The sequence below is a fragment of the Nematolebias whitei genome, chromosome 9 (assembly GCF_014905685.2).
Source record: "Nematolebias whitei isolate Nwh7 chromosome 9, NemWhi1, whole genome shotgun sequence".
In the NCBI taxonomy this organism is placed as follows: Eukaryota; Metazoa; Chordata; class Actinopteri; order Cyprinodontiformes; family Rivulidae; genus Nematolebias; species Nematolebias whitei.
Window position 1 is genome coordinate 14,530,773 of NC_056506.1, and position 25,144 is coordinate 14,555,916.

Here is a 25,144-nt window from a genome sequence, read left to right on the forward strand (position 1 = left end):
CAAGCATTCTTAACAAAGGTTGGTCATCTACACAACCTTCCTTCTTCGTTCTTCTGACAGTGCTATTAGCTCGCTGAAGAAAAAATGGGAGCCGATTTCCCGCTCTTAACGTAATTTATACGGACCGGGTGGGGCCCACACAGCAGGTGGGCATGAACTAAATTTTTCAGTGTAATGCTCCGCATAATGGGATAAACCCACTAAGCAACAGCCTTAAAGGGCGAAGCTTATACGAAATAGAACATGTTGGTGTAACTTGCTTTCCAACACTGACAGTGTTGGGTGGAGCATGTGGGCAGCGTGGCAAAGTAAAACGTAATGCCGTTGCAATACGTTTGGCTCTAAATTCCACAGATTTGAGCCGAGGTGCACCAAAATCAGTCAGTGTCAGTGTTCCTGCTGCCACTCACAGAATGCACCCCACCACAGGAGGTAAACCTATAACTGATTCAAGCTGAGCCTGACCGGGCCCCACAGAGGCCTGACGAGCCCCTGCCCCAGACCTGGCTCCCAGTAACACACTTTACTAGGGACATTACTAGGACAGTTAGGGACATCAAGCTCCCTGTGCACTTCTGTCCATGAGTACTGTAATCTAAATTACTCTTTGTCTGGGTTGTCACTAGTATCAGTTCACCTGGGAAGACCCTACCACCCTACCAGGGGCAATTGCTCCTCATTCAGGCACAGATTTCTCGTTTAAAAAAATTAAAACTATAGGATAGACCTATTATATAAGTCCAGGAAGAGTTTCCAGGACAGTTGCTGACATTTATAGAACATTAATACGAGTTGGTATCTATTTTTACACGTGTTATAATGGCTGCATGTTGGGCCCCTCTGCAGGCTGTGCCCTGCACTGCGGCGGCTCATCTCCCAGTCTGGTGATGGCTGCTCGGGGAAACGCTCTGGTCATGTGATCCTTTTTTTCTCTCCTCCTCCGAAGTTGAAAGGCAGGAGCAGCGAGTGGAGGGGTTTCTGCTCGCCTTTTCTTTTTCCCGTGGATGCAACGTTTTCTCCCCCTTCTCACCGCCTTTTTGTTAGTTTTCCACTCGGTGTCACATATATTTTTATACACAGCAATTCCGTCACGATGGCGGGGGCTATTATTGAAAACATGAGCACTAAAAAGTTGGTGATAGTGGGAGTTATTCTGCTTTTGTTTCAGGCGTTCGCGTTCATGGTCGGCGGTTTAATTGGTAAGTTTGATCTTCTTCTTCGTTGTTTTTAAATCCGGTGAGTTCTTTTCTTCTTCGTCTGACTTTTTAGCCTGTGTGTGAGTGCGCGCGCGCGCCTGTTGCAACGCTAACGTTAAAACGTAGACGAACGAATAAAAAGCAGCAACGACTCAAGTTTGTGTTCGTTGAACACACTCAGCCGGTAATAAAGGTCTTGACGGAAGCCTGAGGCGACTGAAGGTAACTTTTATCACCTTGGTGTTGAACTGCGCACACATTCCGCGGGAGAGGAGCACCCTCCGCCAAATCAGTGCTGATGAAGGTGTTCGCACCGCTGCCGTCGTTTCTTTGGATAAACATGAGGACACGGCCTTCAAGGCTCATTTACATGACTTTACACCCAAGTGCTCAAACACCCAGTCTCCTGCGTTGTTTACTGAACGCTGCTTAAAGGCGAAGGCGGGCGAACATGTTTTAGCGCATGTTCGCGTGTTGATCAGCACAGCACTGTGGCCGACCGTGCTGTTTTAAAGCGCTTTATAAATAAAGTTGTATTGTATTGTAAAGTATCATCTTGTAACCCCCCGGACAGGTTTTAATAAGTGGATGCACATGTACAGCTGAATAACTTGTGGAGTGGACCACATCCAACATGGCTGCCACAGCTGGTTGACCTGAAGATGGCTCAGCTCACTCACTTCTCTGTGTTTGGAGCTGAAATCTGGTGTGGTGATAGCTGAGACTGCCCCCAACTCATGCAATGAGCAGGAACAGATTTGTGCTGGTTTTTGGTTAAACATTTGTCAGTAACTGTTTAGTTAATGCTGTCCGTTAGCAAAATATCCCTCAAACCACTGGGAAGAGTCTAATGACGCTTTCAGAAATTGGATGTTACATCTACAGTTTATTAACCATTGACGACGACACTTTTCAAGATGGCTGCCACAACCAACTGACCTTAACATCCTGAGACCCTGGCTTCATATGATCACATCATTTGTTTTCCCTAAAATGACTTCCAGGGGACGGAGATGGGGCAGAGGCAAGGCAGGCGACCTGGGACTCCAAAGTCCCAGGCTTGATCCCCAGCCATTCCCACATGTCTCGGTGCCTCTGAGTAAGACACCCAATCCCTAATTGCTCCCTGGGCACCTACATAGCTGCCCACCTCTCCACCTGGGTGCATCCCAGGTACAATGGGTCAAATGCAGAGAACCAGTTTCATCATTGTATGTTCCCATACAGTGATGGGAACATACAATGATGGGAACATACAATGATGACAACACACAGCACTTTACTGTACCATGACACACTCTAGGTGTGTAACTTATTAGGTCCTACTAGTCTCATGTACCTTGGAGAAAGGGAACATGCACACCAAACAAAAGCTTGGATCTCAGGAGGTTAAAAAGAGTCAATTTGAGTCAGTTTTACTTACAGTTGTTGTGTTACCATTTAGTGTGGTATTCTTTGCATTTATGCTTTAGACTTCTGTCAACCCTGTTTGTTATCAAATTATCTCAAGAACCACTTGATGAATTGTATTAAAACCTTCAGAAAATAAGTATCACATGTACATCGACATCTGATTAATATTTAGGGTCAATTTAATTCAATATGTCCTCCACTGTTAATCACATTAGCAAACACAACCTTTATTTAACCAGGCAAGTCCCTCTGAGATCACAGATCTCTTTTGCAACGGAGGCCTGGGCCTGAAAGCAGCCTAAGATGCATGTTTTTACTGGGAGGAAACTGGAGTATCTGGAGGATTCCCACACAAACACCGGGAGAACATGCAAACTCCACACAGAAAGACCCCATGTTCAAACTGGGGATCAAACCCAGGACCTTCTTGCTGTGAGACAACAGTGCTAACCACTGAGCCATCGTGATGCCACAAAATGGCTCCACCAAATGGGATGTTGTTAGCTGAGATTCATTCATAACTCGTACTGTCACTGAGGCCGTGAGAGGTGGCAGGTGATGTGTATAAAATCTAAAATGTTCTGTTCACATGACCTGATTTAACTTTTTTCTGATTTATTCACCTGGATGATTGAGCTTGTATCAGGACTTTCCTTTCCCTCTCCCCCTCCTCCTCTTCTTTCTCCTTTTCTTCTTCCTCCCCCTCCCCCTCCCTCCCTCCCCCTCCTCCCCCTCCTCCTGTCTGTCTGCTGTGTTGGGTCCCCAGGCACCATCTCTTCCCACCTTGTACTCACCCATGTGACTGCACTTCTCCACAAATCCCTCTCTCCTTTCAGACCGAGTGTTTGTTTCATTCTTTTTACTGTCTCTGGCTCTTATTAGTTTTGAGACAGAGGTTTGTGCGCACGCACACACATGCACGCGTACATGCACACAGTTGTCACAGTTGAATTTTGCCTTGAGGTCTGAATAGGAGCTGCTGTCGAGTTTCTTCAAATCCACCCACTTGTTCTGTTATTTCTGCTATTTTCTCACACGTACGAACATGAACACTTACTCTGAGGCACACGAGTTGTTAAATGTCGAGCTTTTGTGAATGATGCCTGTTTGTTTGTTTATTTAGGACTGAATCCACCAGTCGTTTTATTGTCACCCGCTGCCAGAAAGTGGTCATGTATTTTGTGTTCGTCTGTGACGTTAGCAAAATATCTCACGAAGCAATGAACAAAATGTTTCATTGGATGTATGTCTTCAGCTGGTTGACTTTAGGTTCCAAGATAGCTGCTACATCCAAGCAATCCAGCATCCAGCATCCAGCTCATCCATCCATCCATCCATCCATCCATCCATCCATCCATCCATTATCTTTACCCACTTCTTCCATTTTGGGTCACGGGGGTCGCCGTGCCCATGTCCAGCAGTCACTGGGCGAGGGGCGGGGTACACCCTGGACAGGCTGCAAGTCCATTACAGTACAGCTCATCCAACTTTACAAATACAGATGTCAAATGTGACTGGGTAGTCGCTGAGTTATTTGCAACACGTACATTGAGCACAGATTGTGCAAAATTTGTTTAGAAAAATGTTGCCGATATTTATTAGTCAACACTTGTTTGTCAGCAAAACATCTCCAGAACCAGTGAACTAGGTTTAGTAAAACTCTCAATGTCATCATTAGATGTACATGTGGATGTACAAGATTAGATGTACAAGTAAGGAGTACATTCACGAGGATTAATCCTCACAAAGCAACCGGCCCAGACAACATCCGCGGGAAAGTGTTGAAAGACTGTGCTGATCAGCTCTACAAGGTGCTGGCAGACATCTTTAACACCTCACTTACCCTGGAGCCAGTTCCCACCTGCCTGAAGACTGCCACCATCATCCCAGTCCCAAAGAGCTCTACAGTGACTGGTCTGAATGATCATCGGCCAGTTGCCCCCACCCCGATAGTTGTTTAATGCTTGGAAAGACTGGTCATGACCCACATCAGAACAACCATCAACATCAACGAGGACCCTCATCAGTATGCATACCACGAGAACTGATCAAGAGAGGATGCCATCTCCTCTGTGGTCCACACTGCGCTCAACCACCTGGAGCAGAAAGACTCGAACGTCCGTATGCTCTTTGTGGACTTCACATCCGCCTTCAACACCATGATCCACCAAACCCTGATGGACAAACTACTCACACTAGGACCAAGCCCCTCCATTTGCAACTGGGTACTAGACTTCTTAACAAACAGACCACAGTCAGTGAGGATCCACAACTTATCCATCTCCACCATAACCTTCAGCACTGGCTCCCCTCAGGGATGTGTGTTGAGCCCCCTTCTGTTTACTCTGCTCACATATGATTGTGCAGCTACCCATCCAGGCTGTCACATTGTAAAGTTTGCAGATGATACAGCAGTGGTGGGATGCATCACAAACAACAAGTCCAGCTACAGGCAGGAGGTGGAACACCTGGAGAGCTGGTGCAGAGAGAATAACCTTCACATCAATGTGAAGAAGACGAAGGAGATGGTCACGAACTTCAGAAGAAACAAACACAGCTTTTGGTTGTTTTTCTTGGTTCATATCTTGGATCTTATTACTGTTTTTTTTTTTTACATTTTATTGTTGGATGTAACTGTGACCCTGTGTACACAATCTCATTCCACCATATGTACCACATGTGGTGGAATGACAAATGAAGAAACTCTGACACCCACAACTGATCGACTTACAGAGAAGATACAATTCAAGATGACCGCCACAGCCAACTGGCATTAGGAAACACAAAACTGTATAACTCAGCCAGGTTTATAAATAATAATCTCTAACGTGGTGTGGTAGTAGCTGAGAGTCATTCACAACATAGCGTGAGCAGTATGCGTTGCACAATATGTTAGCTTCAAACTTTGGCATTACCTGTTAGTCACTACTATGAATGGTATGGTATAAAGTTTATTCATTTAAAAAAAAAAAAACAATTCCATAAACTATATAAAAAATACAAGAGATTTAAAATGAAAGGCAGCAGAAAGAAGAAAAAATCTTACTACATCTGCCCCTTTTTTCAAACAGTTCAATCATAATAATCTTCAAGTAACAGAACAAAACGAATAACTCTTTCTAATTTTTCTAATTCTAATACAAAACACACTAAGCTACTTCATATATATATTTAAAATGAATGAATGGATGAAGGCTTTGTTTTTCAAACTGTAGGTAAAGCAACACACTGTTATGTTAAAACAAACAATATGAGAAACAAACAAAATAACTGATTGGAAAAATTAATGATAAGTAAAACAAGCAGTCTGAATAAAGCATAAAGGCTGAATGGAAGCCTATAAAGGCTCAGCCTTCTCACGTCTCATTATTTCACTTAAAACGAAAATCAAAATGGTAGCACTCCTCAAAACTGACTGATTTAGATGCCCATACTGTAATAAAAAAAGAACACAACAACAGAAAAGAGATAAATATTATCAGGTAGTATCATGTTGTTTGTTTTGTCTAAATTAAAGCCCCGACCGATATGGAAGTTTTGGCTATTGCCGATACCGATATTGGGAGGGGTAGGCTAATGCCGATAACTGATGTAATGGCTGGAAATTTTTTAAAACTGTATTATTGAAAATCCTCATCACTGATTTTTATTCACTTCACTTCAAACGATCCAAATAGATTTTCAGGTTTTTTATAGTAATGTTATTTCTAATATATTACAACAGTGGTGACAGATTTTTAATATATTATTTTATACTTCTGTTTCCGTAAAGACATTGTTGCCAATTAGCAAACTATCTGAAGAATCACTGAACTGATGGCTTAGCGCTACGGCTTACCAAAAGGGCCGTTACTCAACACCTGATATAAAAGGCAGCAGACAACATGCATTCCTTCAAAGAATCCCATGCCTTTATTGTCTGTGTCCCCTCAGACCCCCTCCCCAACACTCCTGATAAATTAGCCTGTTTGGCTCTTTCCTGGCTGAGATGGTTTTAATGAAGCCAGATTCCTTTGTGTTTGCTCTGTGGCCAGGGACTGCAGGGGTAATTGAGAACAAAGGGGTTTTTCTCCCCCTGTTGCCCCACAAACACGGCAGCACGTCATGAGGTCAGGCAGGTCGATGGGATCGCTATTATTCTGGACACACTGCAGTGGATGCTGGAGGGGTCAGTGTGCTGCTGGATTCACAGGTTTTCTTGATAGAAGAAGCAGGTAACAGATGATGGATGGATGAATTCAACCTGGGTTTCAGATTACTGGGACTATTTATGTTAGATATGTCCTGTTTTGCATATTTGTTATTATGTGAATGCTGAGTCAGCGTTAGAAGTAATGTATTTGTATTACTTTCCTTATTAGGAGGAACTTGTTTTTGGGGTGAATGATTAATCAGTGGCAGCACGGTGGCGCAAATGGTAGAGCTGCTGCCTCTCAGCGAACAGGTCCCTGGTTCAAACCCCGGTCCAGGTGCCTTCTGGGTGGAGTTTGCATGTTCTCTCCGTGCATGCGTGGGTTTTCTCCGGGTACTCCGGTTTCCTCCCACAGACCAAAAACATGCATGTTAGGCTGATTGGTAACTCTAAATTGTCCCTAGGTGTGAGTGAGAGAGTGAATGGTTGTTTGTCTCGTTTGTCTCTATGTGTCCCTGTGATGGACTTGCGACCCGTCCAGGGTGTACCCCGCCTCTCGCACAGTGATTGCTGGACATGGGCACCAGCGACCCCCGTGACCCAAAATGGAATAAACGGGTAAAGATAATGGATGGATGGATGATTAATCAGTTTTTATGTTCAGTGCCCTGAGATGACTTCTGTTGTGGCTTGGCGCTATATGATCTCAGGGGCCGAGCTTGGGTAGAGGCAGGAGAAGGGGCTCTCTGCAGACCAAAAGTGGGCATTTCTGGAGAATAGGCGTTTGTAGAGGACAAACACTGATTGGCTAGCTGTATTTGTTGGCTTTTTATGTAAGTTACATCAGCTCTTTTTTAAAACTGAAGATTTCTAAGAAACAGTGTTATATCTGCTGTCAGACACAAGAAGATTTTCTTTAGTCCTTAAGTTGTAGGCTGCACCTGACACAGGTTGGCTTGAGTGTGGTCTGGGTTCAATGAATCTGAAGCATCTGAAGCAAATTCTGCTCCCATTTGTCAAAAAGTCTGGTCTCAATTAAAGATCATGAGTCCTGTAACGAGTAATGGCCCACAACAAAAGCTAAAAACAAAATTTGCTCTATAGAAGAGCTCTTCTATGAGATCTGATCTATGAAAGGAGCTGAAACATGGAGTAGGATTGACCCTTAACATCTGAGACAGCTGAGGAAGTTAACCAGTAAACAGAAACACCTGCTCCAGTTGCAGAAATCTTACAGAAACTGACAATCACTCATCTACAGTGACTGATTTATGGTACATTCACAGCAGCGCTGTTGTCCCGAACTCTAGCCCGTTTGCCTATGAAGTCCGGTTCGTTTAGGGAGGTGTGAACTCGCCATCGAACTCTGGCCCGGGCTAAAACCTAGGTCTCGGTCCGGTAGAAGAAAACTCGAGCACGGTTCGAGTACAGTGTGAATGTAAACAGAACGGGCACCACTCCGCAAGCAGGAAGAGGACTACAACGCAGGGCAAACAAACACGCATATCTCTGACCTCATATGGAGCCGTCAGCTGCCTTGTGTGAAAAACAACGTTCTCCATGGTCTTCTGCCTCATCTTCCACTCATGCTGAGTCCATTGTTGAAAAATGACAAAATATAACTCCTAAAACTGCTAAAACTTGACGCCACTCCGTTTTTGTTTTTATTTCCAGAAGAAGAAGAAGAAGTGTCTTCCTCAGAGGTTTTTGTGTAGTTTCTTTCAGTAGTTCTTGGTGCAGCGCCCCCACAGGCGAGCAGGGGAATAGGTTGGTTCAACAGGTTGACTCGACTGCACAGTGCAGTGTGAATGTAAACGCACCAGCTCAAATGTAAACAAAATGAAATGAATATTGGTCCCGAACCGAGTCTACCGGACTATCAGTTGTTAAAACAACCTTAAAAGGTTGAACAAGAAAATGTGAGGTTAAAGGTAACATCCTTTGTCCCAAAGCTAGTTTAAGTATCATTATTATTTTGGTTACTTATTTTTATTTATTTATGAAGTGATTGTAACTATTTTCGCATTATTCAACAACCAAAACATATTTTGTTTTTTAATGTAATGGCTAGGTATTAAAAAAAAAAAACATTTAGCCCTCCCCAATACCCGTTTATGTTGCTCTTATTTTGAAATGTAACCAGAAGTTCTGTGTTAAGAGAGGCGGAACGAGAAGTTATGGAGACACAGCCAATGTCGAACTGGAGATGCCGCCAATGTCGAACCGGTTAACACCATAGACTTAATATGTCTGTGGTTAACACATTCTGCCAATAACGCCTTGTTTTTTTCCCACCCTATCAGATGCGGCCCTCGAGTAACGCCTTGTTGATTATCGTCCAATCATATGTGGTCCTCGAGATACGCCTTCCATATTTGTCTGCAGAGAGACCTACTTGAGAGGCAGGGCAGCCGACCCGGGACCCAATAGTCCCGGGCTCGATCCCCAGCCATTCCCACATGTGGTGTCTCTGAGCAAGACACCTAATCCCTAACTGCTCCCTGGGTGTTTACATAACTACCCACCTCTCCACCTGGGTGCTTCCCAGGTACAATGGGTTAAATGCAGAGAACTAATTTTGCCGTTGTATGGGAACATACAATGATGACAACATATAGCACTTACTTACTTACCGTAACTTTTATTACAGATTGTAGTGTAAAGCGCTTTGAGTATCTTGAAATAAGATAGAAAGGCGCTATATAGGTACAGTCCATTTAACAGCCAATCAGCGACCGGGTTAAACAGAGCTGACGGTGACTGAGCCAATCAGTGCCCAGGTTACTAAGCATTTCAGTTACAAAGCATTTCTGGCATTTCGGTTCACTGTCAGAAACTTTTGAACACAGAATGTTTAGAAAACATAACGCAGTAGTACCACTTGAAGTTTAGTTGAAAAAGAGCGATGGTAAACAGATGGTAACTTCCAGTCAGCAGCTGGGAACACAGAGCTGACGGCCAATCAGCGCTCGGGTCACCAGGTCAACGTTCTGTTTCTTAAAGAGACATGTCATCACATGATTTACACTTTCTTTTGAATCTTACCTTTGTAAAGTTGAATTTTCTTTAAAAAAAAAATCTTTTCTATGTGACATGAATTAAATTTTAGGTTTGAAAGGCCGGTTCAGCAGTCATGACTTCGATTTGCAAAAATACAGTTCTGCAGAAAGGGGCAGCATGGTGGCGCAACTGGTAGAGCTGCTGCCTCTCAGCAAGCAGGTCCTTGGTTCAAACCCCGGTCCAGGGGCCTTTCTGGGTGGAGTTTGCATGTTCTCTCCGTGCATGCGTGGGTTTTCTCCGGGTACTCCGGTTTCCTCCCACAGACCAAAAACATGCATGTTAGGCTGATTGGTAACTCTAAATTGTCCCTAGGTGTGAGTGAGAGAGTGAATGGTTGTTTGTCTCGTTTGTCTCTATGTGGCCCTGTGATGGACCTGCGACCCGTCCAGGGTGTACCCCGCCCCTCGCACAGTGATTGCTGGACATGGGCACCAGCGACCCCCGTGACCCAAAATGGAATAAATGGGTAAAGATAATGGATGGATGGATGGACAGTTCTGCAGAAAACAATGGCCAGTTGGAGGCACTGCAGCATCGGCTTAAGGGCAGTGTAGCTCTTATGAGTGGTGATTACAGAACAGTTGGGGTGAACGAAAGAAATCTACAAAATGGCGGCGCTTGTCCGAAATTTTTTTTTTTTTTTTTTTGTCATAACTTTTTCACAGCTTCATGAGTTCTGTAAAGTGATATTACTGTACAGTCCACAATCGTGTGTAAAAAATAATAATGCACAATATTTTGGACTGCTGTACACTGTACAACACAAACCACGATAGAGCGAGTCCGCAAAAAACGAACCGCGAAGTAGCGAGGGACTATTGTATACTGGTAAAATAAAACAAACCGAGTTGTGGGTGAAGGACATTTCTGTAGGCAGGACACTGGTTTCTGTTGACAGGGTGGAGTGCCCTCCTTGGATAACGGTTGGGGAAACACTGAGTATCTTTCAATTCAGTTCATTTTTTTTTTCATTTCATATAGCACCAAGTCACAACAGAAGTCCTCTCAAGGCACTGATCAGAAACATTCACATACATACTGTATAAAGCAAATTAATGACATTATCTTTCTTGGCTTCTTTTCTGTCTTGGCTGTAAGCAAAATGCTATTACTGGTAAATAAAACATGCTCGTTGTGGGAGTGATGATCACCTGTGACTAACAAATTTGTAGTCACTTTACTGTACCCATCCAAAACATCTATCAAACACCAAAGTTCATGCTCAATAATCCAGGTAAAATCCAACCATGTTCAGTCAGGTCATCTGGACGGTTTCTTTTTTTCTGGAATAAGGACTGTTGAGCAAGGTGTTTTGAATCACTTTGCCATGACTGCCTCAGAGGAGTTGACGGGGGAGAGGGTGTGCCCCAGAGGCCATCTTATCATCAGCAAACTGTTTTATCCACTATGGGAGTGTGCGGTTTTTGTGGGACTCAGTTTGTTTGGTGGCTCCTCAGATTGAAGAAGTCCTTTGGATGAAGGATGAAACGTCTAAAAAAAAAGACACCATCCAGATGACCTGACTGAACATTGTTGGATCATCACTTCTACAATATACCATTACACCTCTAATTAAATTTAATTAATGAACACTTCTGTCCTTATCCTGCCTATGCCTGTTGCCACACACATGCATGAATAAGTAATTCATTACTCTGTCCTAACATTGCAGGCAGAGTTGATCAACAGTAGTACTGTTTTTTTAAAATCTCAGAACTATAACATCTGACCCTTAACTTCTTTGTCTCATCAGCTCCTAGCCCCACGGCTTCAGTCTCTTACTTGGCCTCAAAATGTGTGGACACAAGCAAATACAGAGAAGAAACGAAGTGGTTCATGCCATGGGGTCCTAACATTTGTGAAAAGATCCGGACCTTTGATGAAGCAAAGGCGAAGAGGATCGAGGCTAACAACATTGTATTCGCCGTCCACATTCCAATGCAAAACATGGATATGAGCCCGTGGTTCCAGTTCATGCTGGTCATCCTGCAGTTTGACATTGCATTTAAGATGCACAACCAGATAGGTAAGAACCAAGGCAACTTGAGTTTTTCTGACTGAATGACCCTCATGACGTCCCTCAGGCCATAACAGAACAAGGAGGTTGCAATGAACTGGCACCAAGTTGGTTTGTTAAAACTACCAGTTCTTCAGAAGTTCTTGCTTTGCCTCTGCTGCATTTTTTCCATATCTGGAGTTACGTCAGTATTCTTTCTCAGGGATTTTTTTTTTAGTTTCTCAATCTAAGATAAGATGTTTGCAAAGTCTCACATCGTGACTAAGATATTCTTAGAATTATTCACACACTTTGCCATCTGTAATCATTCGAATCATGAATTCAAGTGCAGTTCCTGCAACTTTGCAAGGAGTCTAAATTTTTTTGCAAGATGTCTTCCTGGACGTCAATTATTTTAGGCATTTTGTGTGATTTTCTTATTTTATGTTAAATGTCATCTTTATTTTGGTGGAATAAATTTTTGTATTGAAAATTAACAAAACAACAAAGAGAGTCCTGTTTGTTATCTTTATCCTCATCAAACATCAGGATTTTATTAATATGCTTGTCAGAAGAAAAGTATGTAAAGTGCTTCAGAAGTTCTTGCTAAATCCAGGAAGTGATCCTTCATGAACTTTGCTTTATCTGGATAATTTTTGCTGCTCTAAACACTCAAAGCACTCTGCAGATGTTAGTCTCTGGGATTGTTTCCCTGCTCACATTCTTGGCTTCAGTGGAAATGTGTCAAGCGTGTGAGTTGTTTACAGGTTGGCTCATTGACAAACAAATTAGTGATGCAGCCAAATCTTGTTGCCAGATGCTGACGACTAATTTATTTATTATTGACATATTTACCTGTTCATGTTGTGTCTGTGTGAAAAGAAGGATAGAGAGCAGGTGTTTCACGGGCTTCCTGCAACAACAGGAGTCAGGTTGCCATAACAAGTATATTGGTTGTAAAGTGCATTTTCTCAGCTTTTAGATTTTTTCTGATAGCATAAACTATTGCAAAGTTACGGTAAAGCAAACCAAGCTTAATAAAAGTAATTAGCAACACACTCGGAATAAAACATAAACACATGGTTGTTAAAGTTCAGGTATGTTTACTCAGTGATTCAGCTACCAACCATAATTGATTAGGTAGTAAATCTTTGCTTATACTGGTAGATTAAATATTGCATTGGCTCATGTTGGAGCTCAGTCAAAAGCAAAGCCACATCAGTTTTGTGTGTGTGTGTGTGTGCGCACATGCTTGTGTGTTGGTGGATAATTTAAATGTCTAAAGGTTGGTAAAGTAAATAATCTAGTCTTCAGTTGTTGTGACCATCATTACTGGACAAATGGTGGATTCATGATTTGTAGACACAGATATTGTGTTTGTAGAGAAGGTATACTTTGTTAAATAAAAATTTTACATTGGTCAAAATAAAAAAAATTGTTGTATATCGATAATCAGCGGCCTTGAGTTCTAAAAATCAGCATTGGCTACAGAAAAACTAGTTTCAAGAGGAAAGCCAGGTCAACATTGTCACACGAGGGTTTTACTTTCTTTAATGAAACAGAATAAATAAATTTGTCTTGGTCAGTAAAAATTAAGGACGTGTCTCTGCCATTCTTTCTTCTTTAAAATTGAAGCTGGCAGTTTACGGTTGCTGCCATGCAGTGGTGTAGTCTACATTTGTAATTGTCAATTTATTTTGATTTTTTTAAGCATATTGAACATTTCCAAATGTATCTGTTTATATTTCAGTAAATGTACAACAAACTGCACAACAGTTGGTTTTGTATTAAAAACATGTTATAGAATTTATAAAACAGTATCAAAGCAAAACATGTTCAAGTATTAAGTAGTAAGTACAGAAATATGAATTATACAATAATTCACTGGATAAGTGAATGTAATAAACAAGTGCTGCATACAGATAGATTGTTACAGAAGCATTTAACTGCAGTTTAACGTATCATTGACACATGTCTAATGATATGTCATGTTTCATTGGACACTTTTAAGTAGGGATGCACGATATTGGATTTTTGGCCGATATTCTGATATTCTGATATGTTAAAACTTATTCGGCCGATAACCGATGCCAATCTCAATATTTTATATACGTTCCTTTGTCAGAACATAGCCCTCTTATTTAGACTTATGTGCTACAAAAATTGTTCAACGGCTGTAAGAGCTGGTGACATCTATTCAGTAGGGGTGTAACGGTACACGTGGGTGTATTGAACCGTTTTGGTTATTTTTTCACTCATTAAATTTTATTAATGAGAGATTATGTGCAGCGGAACTAAACTTCCTAAGCGTGTTTTAGCATGGCGCTATAATCTCGCAGCATGCGCAGCATTAGCATTAGCTTCTCGTTGTGGTCTCCTGTTTGGGAACATTATGGATTTCTTGTTAAAAGACAAGTGAACAAATCCAAAGCTGTGTGTCGACGTTGTTTCACGGAGATTGGATCTGCCGCAGCAACACGTCTAACTTGTTAACACTCTTGAAACGACATCATCCGAACGTGAACGTCTCTTGTAGCAGCTTGTTGCAAAGAGCGATAACCGCAGCATTTAAACAACATTTATCAGGTAATTCAGACAGTCCAGAGCAATAACACAAGAAGTAGGAGTTTTTAAAGCTCTAGATCTACGTTTCTGTTGTTGATGTGCCGGCTTTAAAGTTCTTGAGCCTCGCTACGACATCACATCACGTCAACACTTCAGCCAAAAAGTTGTAGCAGCACTTTATGAAAAAGATAAAACTGATCATCAACAAGCCCTGGACCAGATTAAAGCCCTGCCCTAATGATGATGATGATGACTGAGAGATTCAACCACCTCATAACAACCGTTCAAGAAGAGGTATTGTTCTTTTATTATGATCTAATTATCCATCCATCTATTTTCTTCTGCTTATCTGGGGTCGGGTCGTGGGGGTAGCAGCCTAAGTAGGGAGGCCCAGACTTCCCTCTCCCCAGCCACTTGGTCCAGCTCCTCCGGGGGAATCCCGAGGCATTCCCAGGCCAGCCAAGAAACATAGTCCTCCAACGTGTCCTGGGTCTTCCTCTGGGTCTCCTCCCGGTGGGACGTGTCCAGAACACCTCATCAGGGAGGCGTCCAGGAGGCATCCTAACCAGATGCCCAAGCCACCTCAACTGGCTCCTCTCAACGTGAAGAAGCAGTGGCTCTACTCTGAGTCCCTCCTGCATGATCGAGCTTCTCACCCTATCTCTGAGGGAGAGCCAAGACACCCTGCGGAGAAAACTCATTTCGGCCGCTTGTATCCGTGATCTGATTCTTTCGGTCACAACCCAAAGCTCGTGACCATAGATGAGGGTACGAACGTAGATCGATCGGTAAATTGAGAGCTTCGCCTTTTGACTCAGCTCTCTCTTCACCACAACAGACCTGTACAGCGCCCGCTTCACTGCAGACGCTGCACATATCCGCCTATCGATCTCACGCTCCATTTTTCCCTCATTCGTGAACAAGACCCCAAGATACTTGAACTCCTCCACTTGGGGCAGGACCTCCTCCCTGACCCGAGAGGGCACTCTACCCTTTTCCAGCTCAAGACCATGGCCTCGGATTTGGAGGAACTGATCCTCATCCCGGCCGCGTCGCATTCAGCTGCGAACCGCTCCAGCGAAAGCTGTAGATCATGATGAAGCCAATCATCTGGAAAAAGCAGAGACGCAATCCTTAAGGCCACCAAAACGGATCCCCTCAACTCCTTGGCTGCACCTAGAAATTCTGTCCATAAAAGTTATGAACAGAATCGGTGATTATCTAATTAACTTTTGTAAATTTAAAGTTATAATCTTATTAACTTATTTTTTTTTTTACCTCTTTGTGTTTTATTTCCAGTCTGGGACAGAGATAGCAGCTGAGTCTTCCTCTTCAGAGAAATCCACCAGAGATCACCTCCAGCTAAAAAGTCTGTGATGAGTGAACTCTGAACTTTTCCAGGAACAGGTGGTAGCAGGTCCAAGAGGTTTTGAGTAATGAGGCCAAATCCAGCCACACTGCTAAATTATCAAAGCTCTACCTCTCTATTCCTGCTGCTGTTGCTAGTGAGCAGTTTCCTCCACCGATGGAGATATTCACTGCAACTAGATCTGTGCTTTTGGCAGAAAATGTGGATAAGTTGGTCTTTTTGGTCAAAAACTTAAAACTTGACTAGTTAGACTGTAAACAGTTGCTGCTTATTGTTCTGGTTCTGACTGTTATTGTATTTATTAAGATTTTTATTGTTAGCATAGTTTATTTATTGTAAAGAGTGCCGTTATTTAAAATATCATCCAAATGGGTCACTTTTATTTATTTTTATACAAATGTATTGTTTACTTGGCATATTTTCAAAATAAACGTTTTGTAAGACTTTATTTAGTCTTTTTTTGTACTGAAAATTAACCAAACCGAGCCTTCCTTGAAATTGGACTGAACCGAAATGTGATTTTAGCGTACCGTTACACCCCTAGTCTTCAGGAACAGCCATATGATATACATAGAACTTCAATTTATATTAAATGAAAAGTGTTAAATGTTATTTATTAGCATTAGTCAGCTGTGATGCTGTCTCACTTGTGGAGACTTGTTCCAGGTTCCTAGCTGCAGTGTGGGATCCTCTGCACTCCTGTGCATGAAGGACAGACTTCTTAAGATCAAAGTTTTTGTCTCATTGTGCCGTAAGACTAATCATGCTAACGGGGCTAACACGACGTCCAAATGTCAGTGGTAAAACTCACCCAACAAGCTGTGCTATCAGCTATTAGCTTCTCAATGACGTCGGAAATGACGGCTTGTAACTCGAGTAATGTTACGTTGGAAAAATATCTTCGACTGGGGACGATGTAGCGAGGCTCAACGTAGTCCATAAATCTTCGGAATCCGTCATCCTCACCAACGAAAAATAAAACTTCCACACGCCGACATTTTAAATTTTCCTCTCCGCCATGAGATTGGATAGACGCACGTGACATCATCGCGTTGTGCTGCTGCTGCAGGCAAAGACAGCGCCTTTTATATCGGCGAGTTATTTTAATGGAATGTCCGATGTTGAAATTTAACGCTAATATCGACTGATACCGATACCTTGCTGATAATATCGTGCATCCCTACTTTTAAGTACTGAAATTCTCAAGCTTTTATAGTGGGTACACTCTGTATGCCTGCGTATCATATAGACTACACCACGGCTGCCATGTTGTATTTTTGTAGCCAGAGTCTTGGCAGTGGGCTCTATTAATCTACCCTCTCACAGTTCATTAAAACTTTTAGCCAGCCCCAAAATCATTTCTTCAGAATATTCCTAAGGAGGATTGTTTGTCTTAAATTGGCTGACAGCCAAGCCTGGTTGTAACACAGTTTATAAAATGATTAACCACGAGACCTCCAGGTTTAACTTTTAATGTGTAGTCATGTCAGGACTGTACATGGTCCTTCAGAATAATTTGTTCAAACTACCAAATTAATGCAGGTTAGTGTACCAAACCCTTTCTGAAAGGTTATGAGTGAAGCAGTTTTCAGTTCATATCAAGAGTCTTCACACCTGCATTTAGTGCTGACTAAATGTAAATACATCTTAATATTACTAATAGTTATTTTATAACCCTGACCAGAACACTCAGTGTCAAAGAGGCTAATGCAACTGTTTGGCAGACAAAGACAAAAGCGTCTTTTCCTTAATTATCTTAGTTTTCTAACAACGTTCATTTCTTTATTAGCCACCCCACCCACCTGCCCCACTCCACCCAGTCACCAAGCACCCCTTCACCAATGTCCAGCTAAAACACATCTGTTGAGAAGGCTTAGTTTCCGTGGCAATGGCTGTTGGGTCGGTGAGGAATGTCTGCATGAAGTGAGCTGATATTTGAGGGCGTCCTGCTCAACCAATGGCAGAGCATGGGGCATTACAGAGATACTCTGCTGCCAGTTCTCATCTGGCTCCCCGTCCTCTTTCTTCTCTCTTTGTCTCTTTTCTTTCAGCTCAGGCTCCTGAGTTTCTTTCTGTTTATTCCAGTGTGTTGCATTACAGCACCAGAGGCACACGAGGACCAGAGGAGGCAACACTTGGCTTTGTAATGTGATCTAAATATGCTGTTTTCAATTCAGTTTATTTATATAGCGCCAAATCACAACAAAGTTGTCTCAGGGCACTTTACAGAAACATTCACATACATAAAAGCCAATTAGTAAAGTTCTCTATCTAATGAATCCAGCAGACAAGTTGAATCTTGGCTTCGTCGCAGTCTCCCATCCTGAGCAAGCACAGTGGCAACAGTGGAAAGGAAAAACTCCCTTTAAAAGGAAGAAACCTCCAACAGAACCAGGCTCAGGACAAGCGTCCATCTGCTTTGACCCAGTTAATAACTCGCTGGGTTGGGATCTTGAAAGCCTTTTTGAGGTTTATTTAAGATTTATGTGAAGCATAAAAAATATGTAAATATGGGTCACTGTAGAGAGAGCAGACTGAATAATTGAATGTACTTCGATATCTTTAAAAAAGCCCAAAGATACAACTGTTCAACCTGTTTTCAAATTGAAGGGCCACATATTTTCTCAGATGAATAATAGACTTAAGACAAAATAAATTGAGATTATTTTCCCTATTATTGTAATAGTCATACAATACTGGGACTATGAGCATTTTGTTGCTTAGTTGTTAAAGGGAAACACAAAGTACACGCTGTGATTCCAAAGGGCAGCATCAGTGGCAGGCTAGTAATAAAACAGGCTGTCACCAGGACCTAATTCTGTGTGATGACAACAGGTGGGCTTTCAGCAGGCAGCAGCACACTTACATTATCAACCATAAAATGATGGCCTTTGACAGGTGAGCTTAAAAACATGGAACATCTTGCAAGATTATTTGATTGCTGACGTAAATTTTTGGTGTGGGAGGATTTTAAAAGGCCATAGAGAAGGACTTGAGGGGGAAGAAGTTTGACTCGGCAGTCCACATGAGGTGTGTGGGTCTGGAGAAGGACTACAACCGCTTTCCCTGAAGTATTCTGTACTGTGAGAGTACAGGGGGCAGGGGTTTGTCCCTGTTTAAACATTCTTGGCACAAACACAGAGAGCTCTGCTGGATTCAGAAAACTAGAACACAGAAACCTGGAAGATGCTTGGGCAAGTCTGAGCGATGCGTGGGATTTATGGGAACTAAGTTTGTGCTGGCCTGGACCATCAGATCTAGATCATATATATAGAACTAGATCCTATAGAGCTAGAGCTTTTAAAGTGATTTTTTTCTAAAACACAATTTTATCTGTTAACTTTTAAGTTAAGGCAACTGAAAGCTGCAGCTGAACGTGACAGGTAAACATTTTTGTTGTCAACAACAACAGCGGGTACCAGACTGATGCATCATGTGTCATCGTCACAATCACAAGACAGAGTTGGAATGAAATAGTTTTACATGTGTTTACAGTAATTATGAAAAATATAAATACATTTTAGATAAATAAAAAGTTATTTCATTTTGTTGAGAGGACTGTTTCTTTTCTGTCATATACAACAAACACTGGAGAAACTATTCTCAAAAAGCCGTACAGGAAGATGTTAAGCCGCTTGCTAAACAATAAAGGTTTTATTGAATTTAAACATTTTGCTGTACTTTAAAAAAATGTGTCTGTTCATATACATGTACACCTCATTTCACTGTGTATGGACCGGTACCATCATTTTGTTGTTTACAGCATAAATCTCCAGTCCAACTTTGATCCTAGGTCAGTATTGGCACAAAATGAACGTACGTCTGAGGTGAAGAACTGTCAGTGGCGATCAGATTTCATGATCTTGTCTAGTTACAGCAAATAAAGTGAAGTTTTTGAGCTGCATGCATTCAGGAGGGACATTTTGCTACATGTACTGTAGTAAGATGAAGAATAAAGATAAAACTTGTGAAATAATTCTTTAAAAGATTATTGAAAATATTTGTTATCTCGTTGTACAAGATTGATCGACAACTGATGTTGATTATGACTTAATAAGTCTGTTTGTGTCTGTGATGCTGGAAACATTTCCATCATTGATCAGTGTTTAGTCTACATTCACCAACATTTCACCAAACAGCATCTGTTGATGTTGGAACTGACTCCAGCCTCCTACTCAGAAAGTTATTGAGAATGCCTAAAGAACTTGTAGCTGAGAGTCATTAACAGCACAGACTCTGAGCGTGACCTCTTGCCTAACTTGATTGGTCAAGATTTGACTAAAACAACGATAACTCCTTTTTCAACATCAGATATTTGTGTAAAACTCTGGCATCACGAGTGATGGAGGATATGCATTCCTTCAAGGACTGCTAGGCTTGTAGTTTAAGAATAATTTCAATTCAGTTTATTTACCATATAGTGCAAATTTTCCAGAAGCTCAATAAAAGTTGTTTAGTATTATTATGATGTATTTTTGGCACCTGTACCTAAATGAGTGGAAGATGTGATCTGATGTGTTGGATTATTATTGGATTTAATTGTTGCTGTCATAATGATTTTATTTTTTCAGAGGAAGGAGCTGCTGTTTCCATTGATGTTGGCCTGGCCTACAGAGATGACATGTTCAGTGAGTGGAAGGAGATGGCTCATTCCCTTGAACAGAAGAAACTCCACTGTAACTTGTCTCTTCCAAAGGTAAAGTGATGTGATTTACTGAAACACTTATAGGATCCAGAGGCACCTCTGCTGTGTTACACTAGAATATGAATTAAAATATTCTGTTGATGCTACGGGGAGGTAGCTTTTAGTTTGAAATTTTTAGATCATTAATATTTTTCATGCTTGGGTTTCAGTTTGTCATATTTCAAACAAACTACCATAATAACCTTCAGTTTTATTGTAACCCTTCAAATTTCTAAAACCTTTGACTTCAAAGTAAAATGTAAGCACATTGTTTAGTCATTACAGTGCCGGTATACATTCTGCTGCATTTATAGTAAAACATCTTTTTTTTTCAATTTGCAGAATCAGATTAATGAAGTGCTCACACAATAAATGTCAGCTTTATTGTAGCTGCTGTCTAAAGATCTAAAAAAACTTTCTTTGAGCATGAACTTTGATGTTTTGAACCACTTTGTGTATGGCTGCCTCAGAGGAGTCAACAGGGTAGAGGGCGGGCCCCAGAAACCATCTTAGCACCAGCAAACTGGTTGGTCCACTATGTGCGTGTGCTGCTTGTGGGACTGAGTTTGTTTGTGGCTCCTCAGACTGATGAAGTCCTTTGGATGAAGGATGAAACGTCTCAACAAAACAAGAACCCATCCCGATGACCTGACTGAGCTTTGTTGGATTTTTTTTGCCTGGATTATTGAGAATCAGAATCAGTTTATTATTGCCATGTCAATGAACGAGGTTCACAAACTAGGAATTTGCTTCGACACAAGGTGCAAATAGTAATAAAGTAAAATAAAGTAAAAATGAAAACATTACATAAGACATAAGACCTGTGTACACCCACAAATAAAGTAAAAATGAAAACATAACATAAACATGTGTACACCCATACAATAGAAAACAATAAAAAAGCTTAGAAAACAGTACATATGGAGTATTCAATTCTCTATAATAATATAATATATATAATATTGAGCACGACCTTTTGAAGATCATATCCTAAAACTCTGTCAGTAACTGTTGAAACACTGTCCTTGTGTTAGCAAAATTTCTCATGGGTGAATTTTTATGAAACCTTTGGAACTAAATCATTTGATGTACGACTACAATCCTATTCAAGATGATATATAATCAACATTAGTCGATACATAAATGACTATAACTTGGTTTGCAAATATTAAAATAAAATTTGGTGTGGTGGTAGCTGAGAGTCATTCCCAACTCATACCCAGAGTGCTAAAAGACTTGTGGATTTTTCTGCTCTAAATTGCCTCAACACAGAAACGGATGTTTTTAAAAATGGTCTAAGATGTTTATTGCAATAAACAAAGGCACAAGTTACACAGAGTGTGCAGAGCGCAGGGAGCAGTCTTGCTGCAGAGATATTTACAGTATAAACATGCAGGGGAGATAATCAACAACATCTTGGTTCGATTGGACTGAACCAGGCTTGAGGTGTGTGGGGCCGCTGACCCAAGGTCTCGGAGCAAAGCTCCCAGCACAAACCTTACGCCAACAGGAACTTGCTTTGACTACAGCTACAACTGTGATAACAAATTACAGCTTCATTGGAAATTTACAGCCTTACTAGGACGCTTCAAACATTAGGAAGAAATTAAAGAATATTTGCATATAAGGTTCCCATCACACTGATATTGTGTGAGATCATGCAAAACATTATTTGTATTTTCAAGATTTGTGCATAATGCGTGTAACTCCATCATAAGATGATCTCAGTCTAAAACTCTGTCATGAAAGGTGGTGGGCTATATGCATTCCCTCAATGAACTCTAGGCCTTTAATTAAAAATGCACTTTAAACCACCGCATCAACTTCCTGACCAGAAGCATAAATAAGACCTAGCAGCGTCATGACAGGAGGAAAAGAGAATCAATAAAATCCATGAAACAGATGTAAGAACAGTGAAAACAAACAAAACATAAAATTACCTAAAATCATTATCTCAAGTGTCAGAGGCCAATATCAAGAAGCCTTTTAGGTTTTGACTACAAATTATTTTTGCAGGTGTTTAACCCTGTTAATGTCCTCTTTTGTCCTTCAGACCTATGAGAACGAAGGCCGGTATTACGACTGTGATCATCTGCCTTTCATGGAGTTGGGGAGTGTGGCCCATAAGTACTATCTTCTCAACATCCGCCTGCCTGTCATTGAGCAAAAGAAGATCAACGTCGGCATTGGAGAAATCAGAGACATTCGTCTTATTGTAAGTTCTGAGAAGGTGCCGCTTATTGCTGACTCACACAGTCAGCCATCTTTTCCTGGATTGTACATGAAAGACTTGACCTTTTGACTGATTGTGGCCACTGTTCACAGCTAAAATAATATAGATGTCACAAACATTCAATTTTGTATAAAGTACCTCAAAGTAATACTTCAGTGAAAGTACAAGTATCTTACCATAAAATTACTTTCGTAAAAGTTACTCTCCTTTAAAATTATTACATAAGTAAAAGTCTTAAAGTTTCTGACATTTAATGTACTTAAGTATCACAAGTAAATTTCTCATATAAAATGTACTTAATGTAAGAGTATTAAGCGCGGCAAGATGGCGGAGGGAATAGGAGCATAGTCAGCTAGCTCTCCAGAGTCGGGTAAAAATGCCCACAACAAAACTGGAACTCGATAGATAAAACTACTGCATGAGTGGGATAAGCAAGAAAAGAAGCCGGAAAAACTATAAAAAGCAAGACAGAACTGAAGAGCTGCCTGTAACGGAAGAAATCTCAGAACACAAAGCTAGCGAACACGAAAAAGCCCCAGCAGAGGAAATGGAAGAGCACGGAGACACTGCAAAATGGCCTCGCAGCCATTAGAGGTGATATTAAAGCACAAGAGCTGTGCCTGGAGCTGGCTGTATTTAAAGACGAGCTGAAGAGAGAAACGAAGGAAGAAATAACGAATCTTCGACAAGAAATAGACCGTAAGCTGTCCGAGAATGGCCAGGAGCTACAGACACAGCGAGTTAACATCAGCGAGGCACAGACACGCATAGCGGAGGTGGAGGAGTGGACGACTGATGCTAACGAGGTGCTAACGAAGATGGTGGAACAAACACAGCGAATGCAGGAAAAACTAACTGATCTCAAAGGGAGAACAAGGAGAAACAATATCCGAATCTTCGGCTTACCAGAAGACGTAGAAGGGAGATCCACAGCTACATTTCTGGAACAACTTTTTAAGGAAGAACTCGAACTTCCGGACGGGATCGATTTCCAGATTCAACGAGCCCACCGAGCCCTCACCCCAAAACCGAACCCTAATGCAGCACCAAGGTCAGTCGTGATTAACTTTCTAAAATTTGAGACCAGAGAAACGATCTTGAAGAAAGCCTGGCAGAAAAAGATCCAGGTAGCGGGTAAACAAATCTACTTCGACCACGACTGTCCGACCGAGATTGTGCAGAAACGAAAGGCATATAAGGAGATTAAAAAAATATTGAAGGAGAAAAGAATACGAGCATGGAGCAAGGAATTGAGCATGCATCAGGATATGAGAGAAAGGAATACGTTTCCAGACACCTCTCGCTAAAATTCGGATACAATGGGAGAACGGAACAAAGACATATGACAGTGCCAGGACAGCAGCGCAGGACATGAAGGAAAGGGGCTACATCGTTGCTGAGCCAGGAGGAAACGCCGTGGCAGCGGAGGAGAGACAGCGCGGAGCCGCGGGGTGGCAGCAAGTGAGGGGGAAAGAACGGGAACGAGACACGGCATACCGAGTGAGAGAAAAACTACAAAGCTTTCAATGGAAATCTTAAAATGTACTGTTTTCAGAAGAAGTTGCTATGGCGGGAAAAGAGGATTCAATTAAAACCGACTGGGAGAAGGTGAGATATTTAAGTTGGACATGTCTAGATGGAGTGGTACCCCACAGGATGGGAGTAGTACTAGATCTAGGGAGGGGCCCTCAGTAGAGGTGAGGATTTCCTCTCCACCCACCAACAGGGACTTGGGGATGAAGGATAACCCATGGTTGAAAGTTTGTCAGATTTTTGGTTTACGTTGGGTTAGCAAAAGTTTATTGTGGTTTTGTTTTGAGTTGCTTGGGAGAATATTTGCAGAGACTGATAAATCATAGTTATGACTGATATCAAGATAATGTCGCTGAATGTGAATGGCTTGAATGTATAGAGTAAAAAAGAAAGGGTGATGACAAAACTGAAAAAGGAAAAAGCACAAATTATATTTTTACAAGAGACTCATTTACCCAAAACAGAACATGAAAAATTAAAAAAAGTATGGCTACAGGAATCTATACTACAGTTCATATAAAGAGGGGCGGAGAAGAGGAGTTGCAATATTAATTTCGAACACAATACAATTTGATTACAAAAAAGAATTAAAAGATGAAGGAAGCTACATTATAGTAAAAGGAAGAATAGGAAATTAATTAATAACCTTGGTAAATGTATACGCACCCCCAGAGAGTAACAAAAACTTTTTCAAGAACCTATTTGATTTAATAGCAATAGAAACAGAAGGAATTCTAATTTGTGGAGGTGATTTAAATGTAGTCCTGATCATAATATAGACACAACAAGTCACAAAAAAACTAAAATGCATCTAGCAAAATTTATAAATGACTCATTAGAAGAGATGGGAATGATCGATGTATGGAGAAGCCTACATCCAAAATTTTACGCATTACTCGGCTGCTCATGGAGTACATTCAAGAATAGATTATTTTTTAACCACGGTAGATGACAAACAGAGTG

General features: G+C 41.4%; 1 protein-coding gene across 1 annotated transcript in view; it reads left to right on the forward strand.

The window, feature by feature from the left end:
• Positions 1-948: 948 nt before the first annotated feature.
• The window catches only part of wls (Wnt ligand secretion mediator), a gene marked incomplete at its 3' end in the record, with an annotated part of 49,171 nt that continues 24,975 nt past the window's right edge, over positions 949-25,144 (forward strand). Inside the window, 4 exon segments of the mRNA XM_037681494.1 lie at positions 949-1,199; positions 11,555-11,827; positions 20,303-20,427; positions 22,469-22,630. Coding sequence (XP_037537422.1) covers positions 1,094-1,199; positions 11,555-11,827; positions 20,303-20,427; positions 22,469-22,630 — 666 coding nt within the window.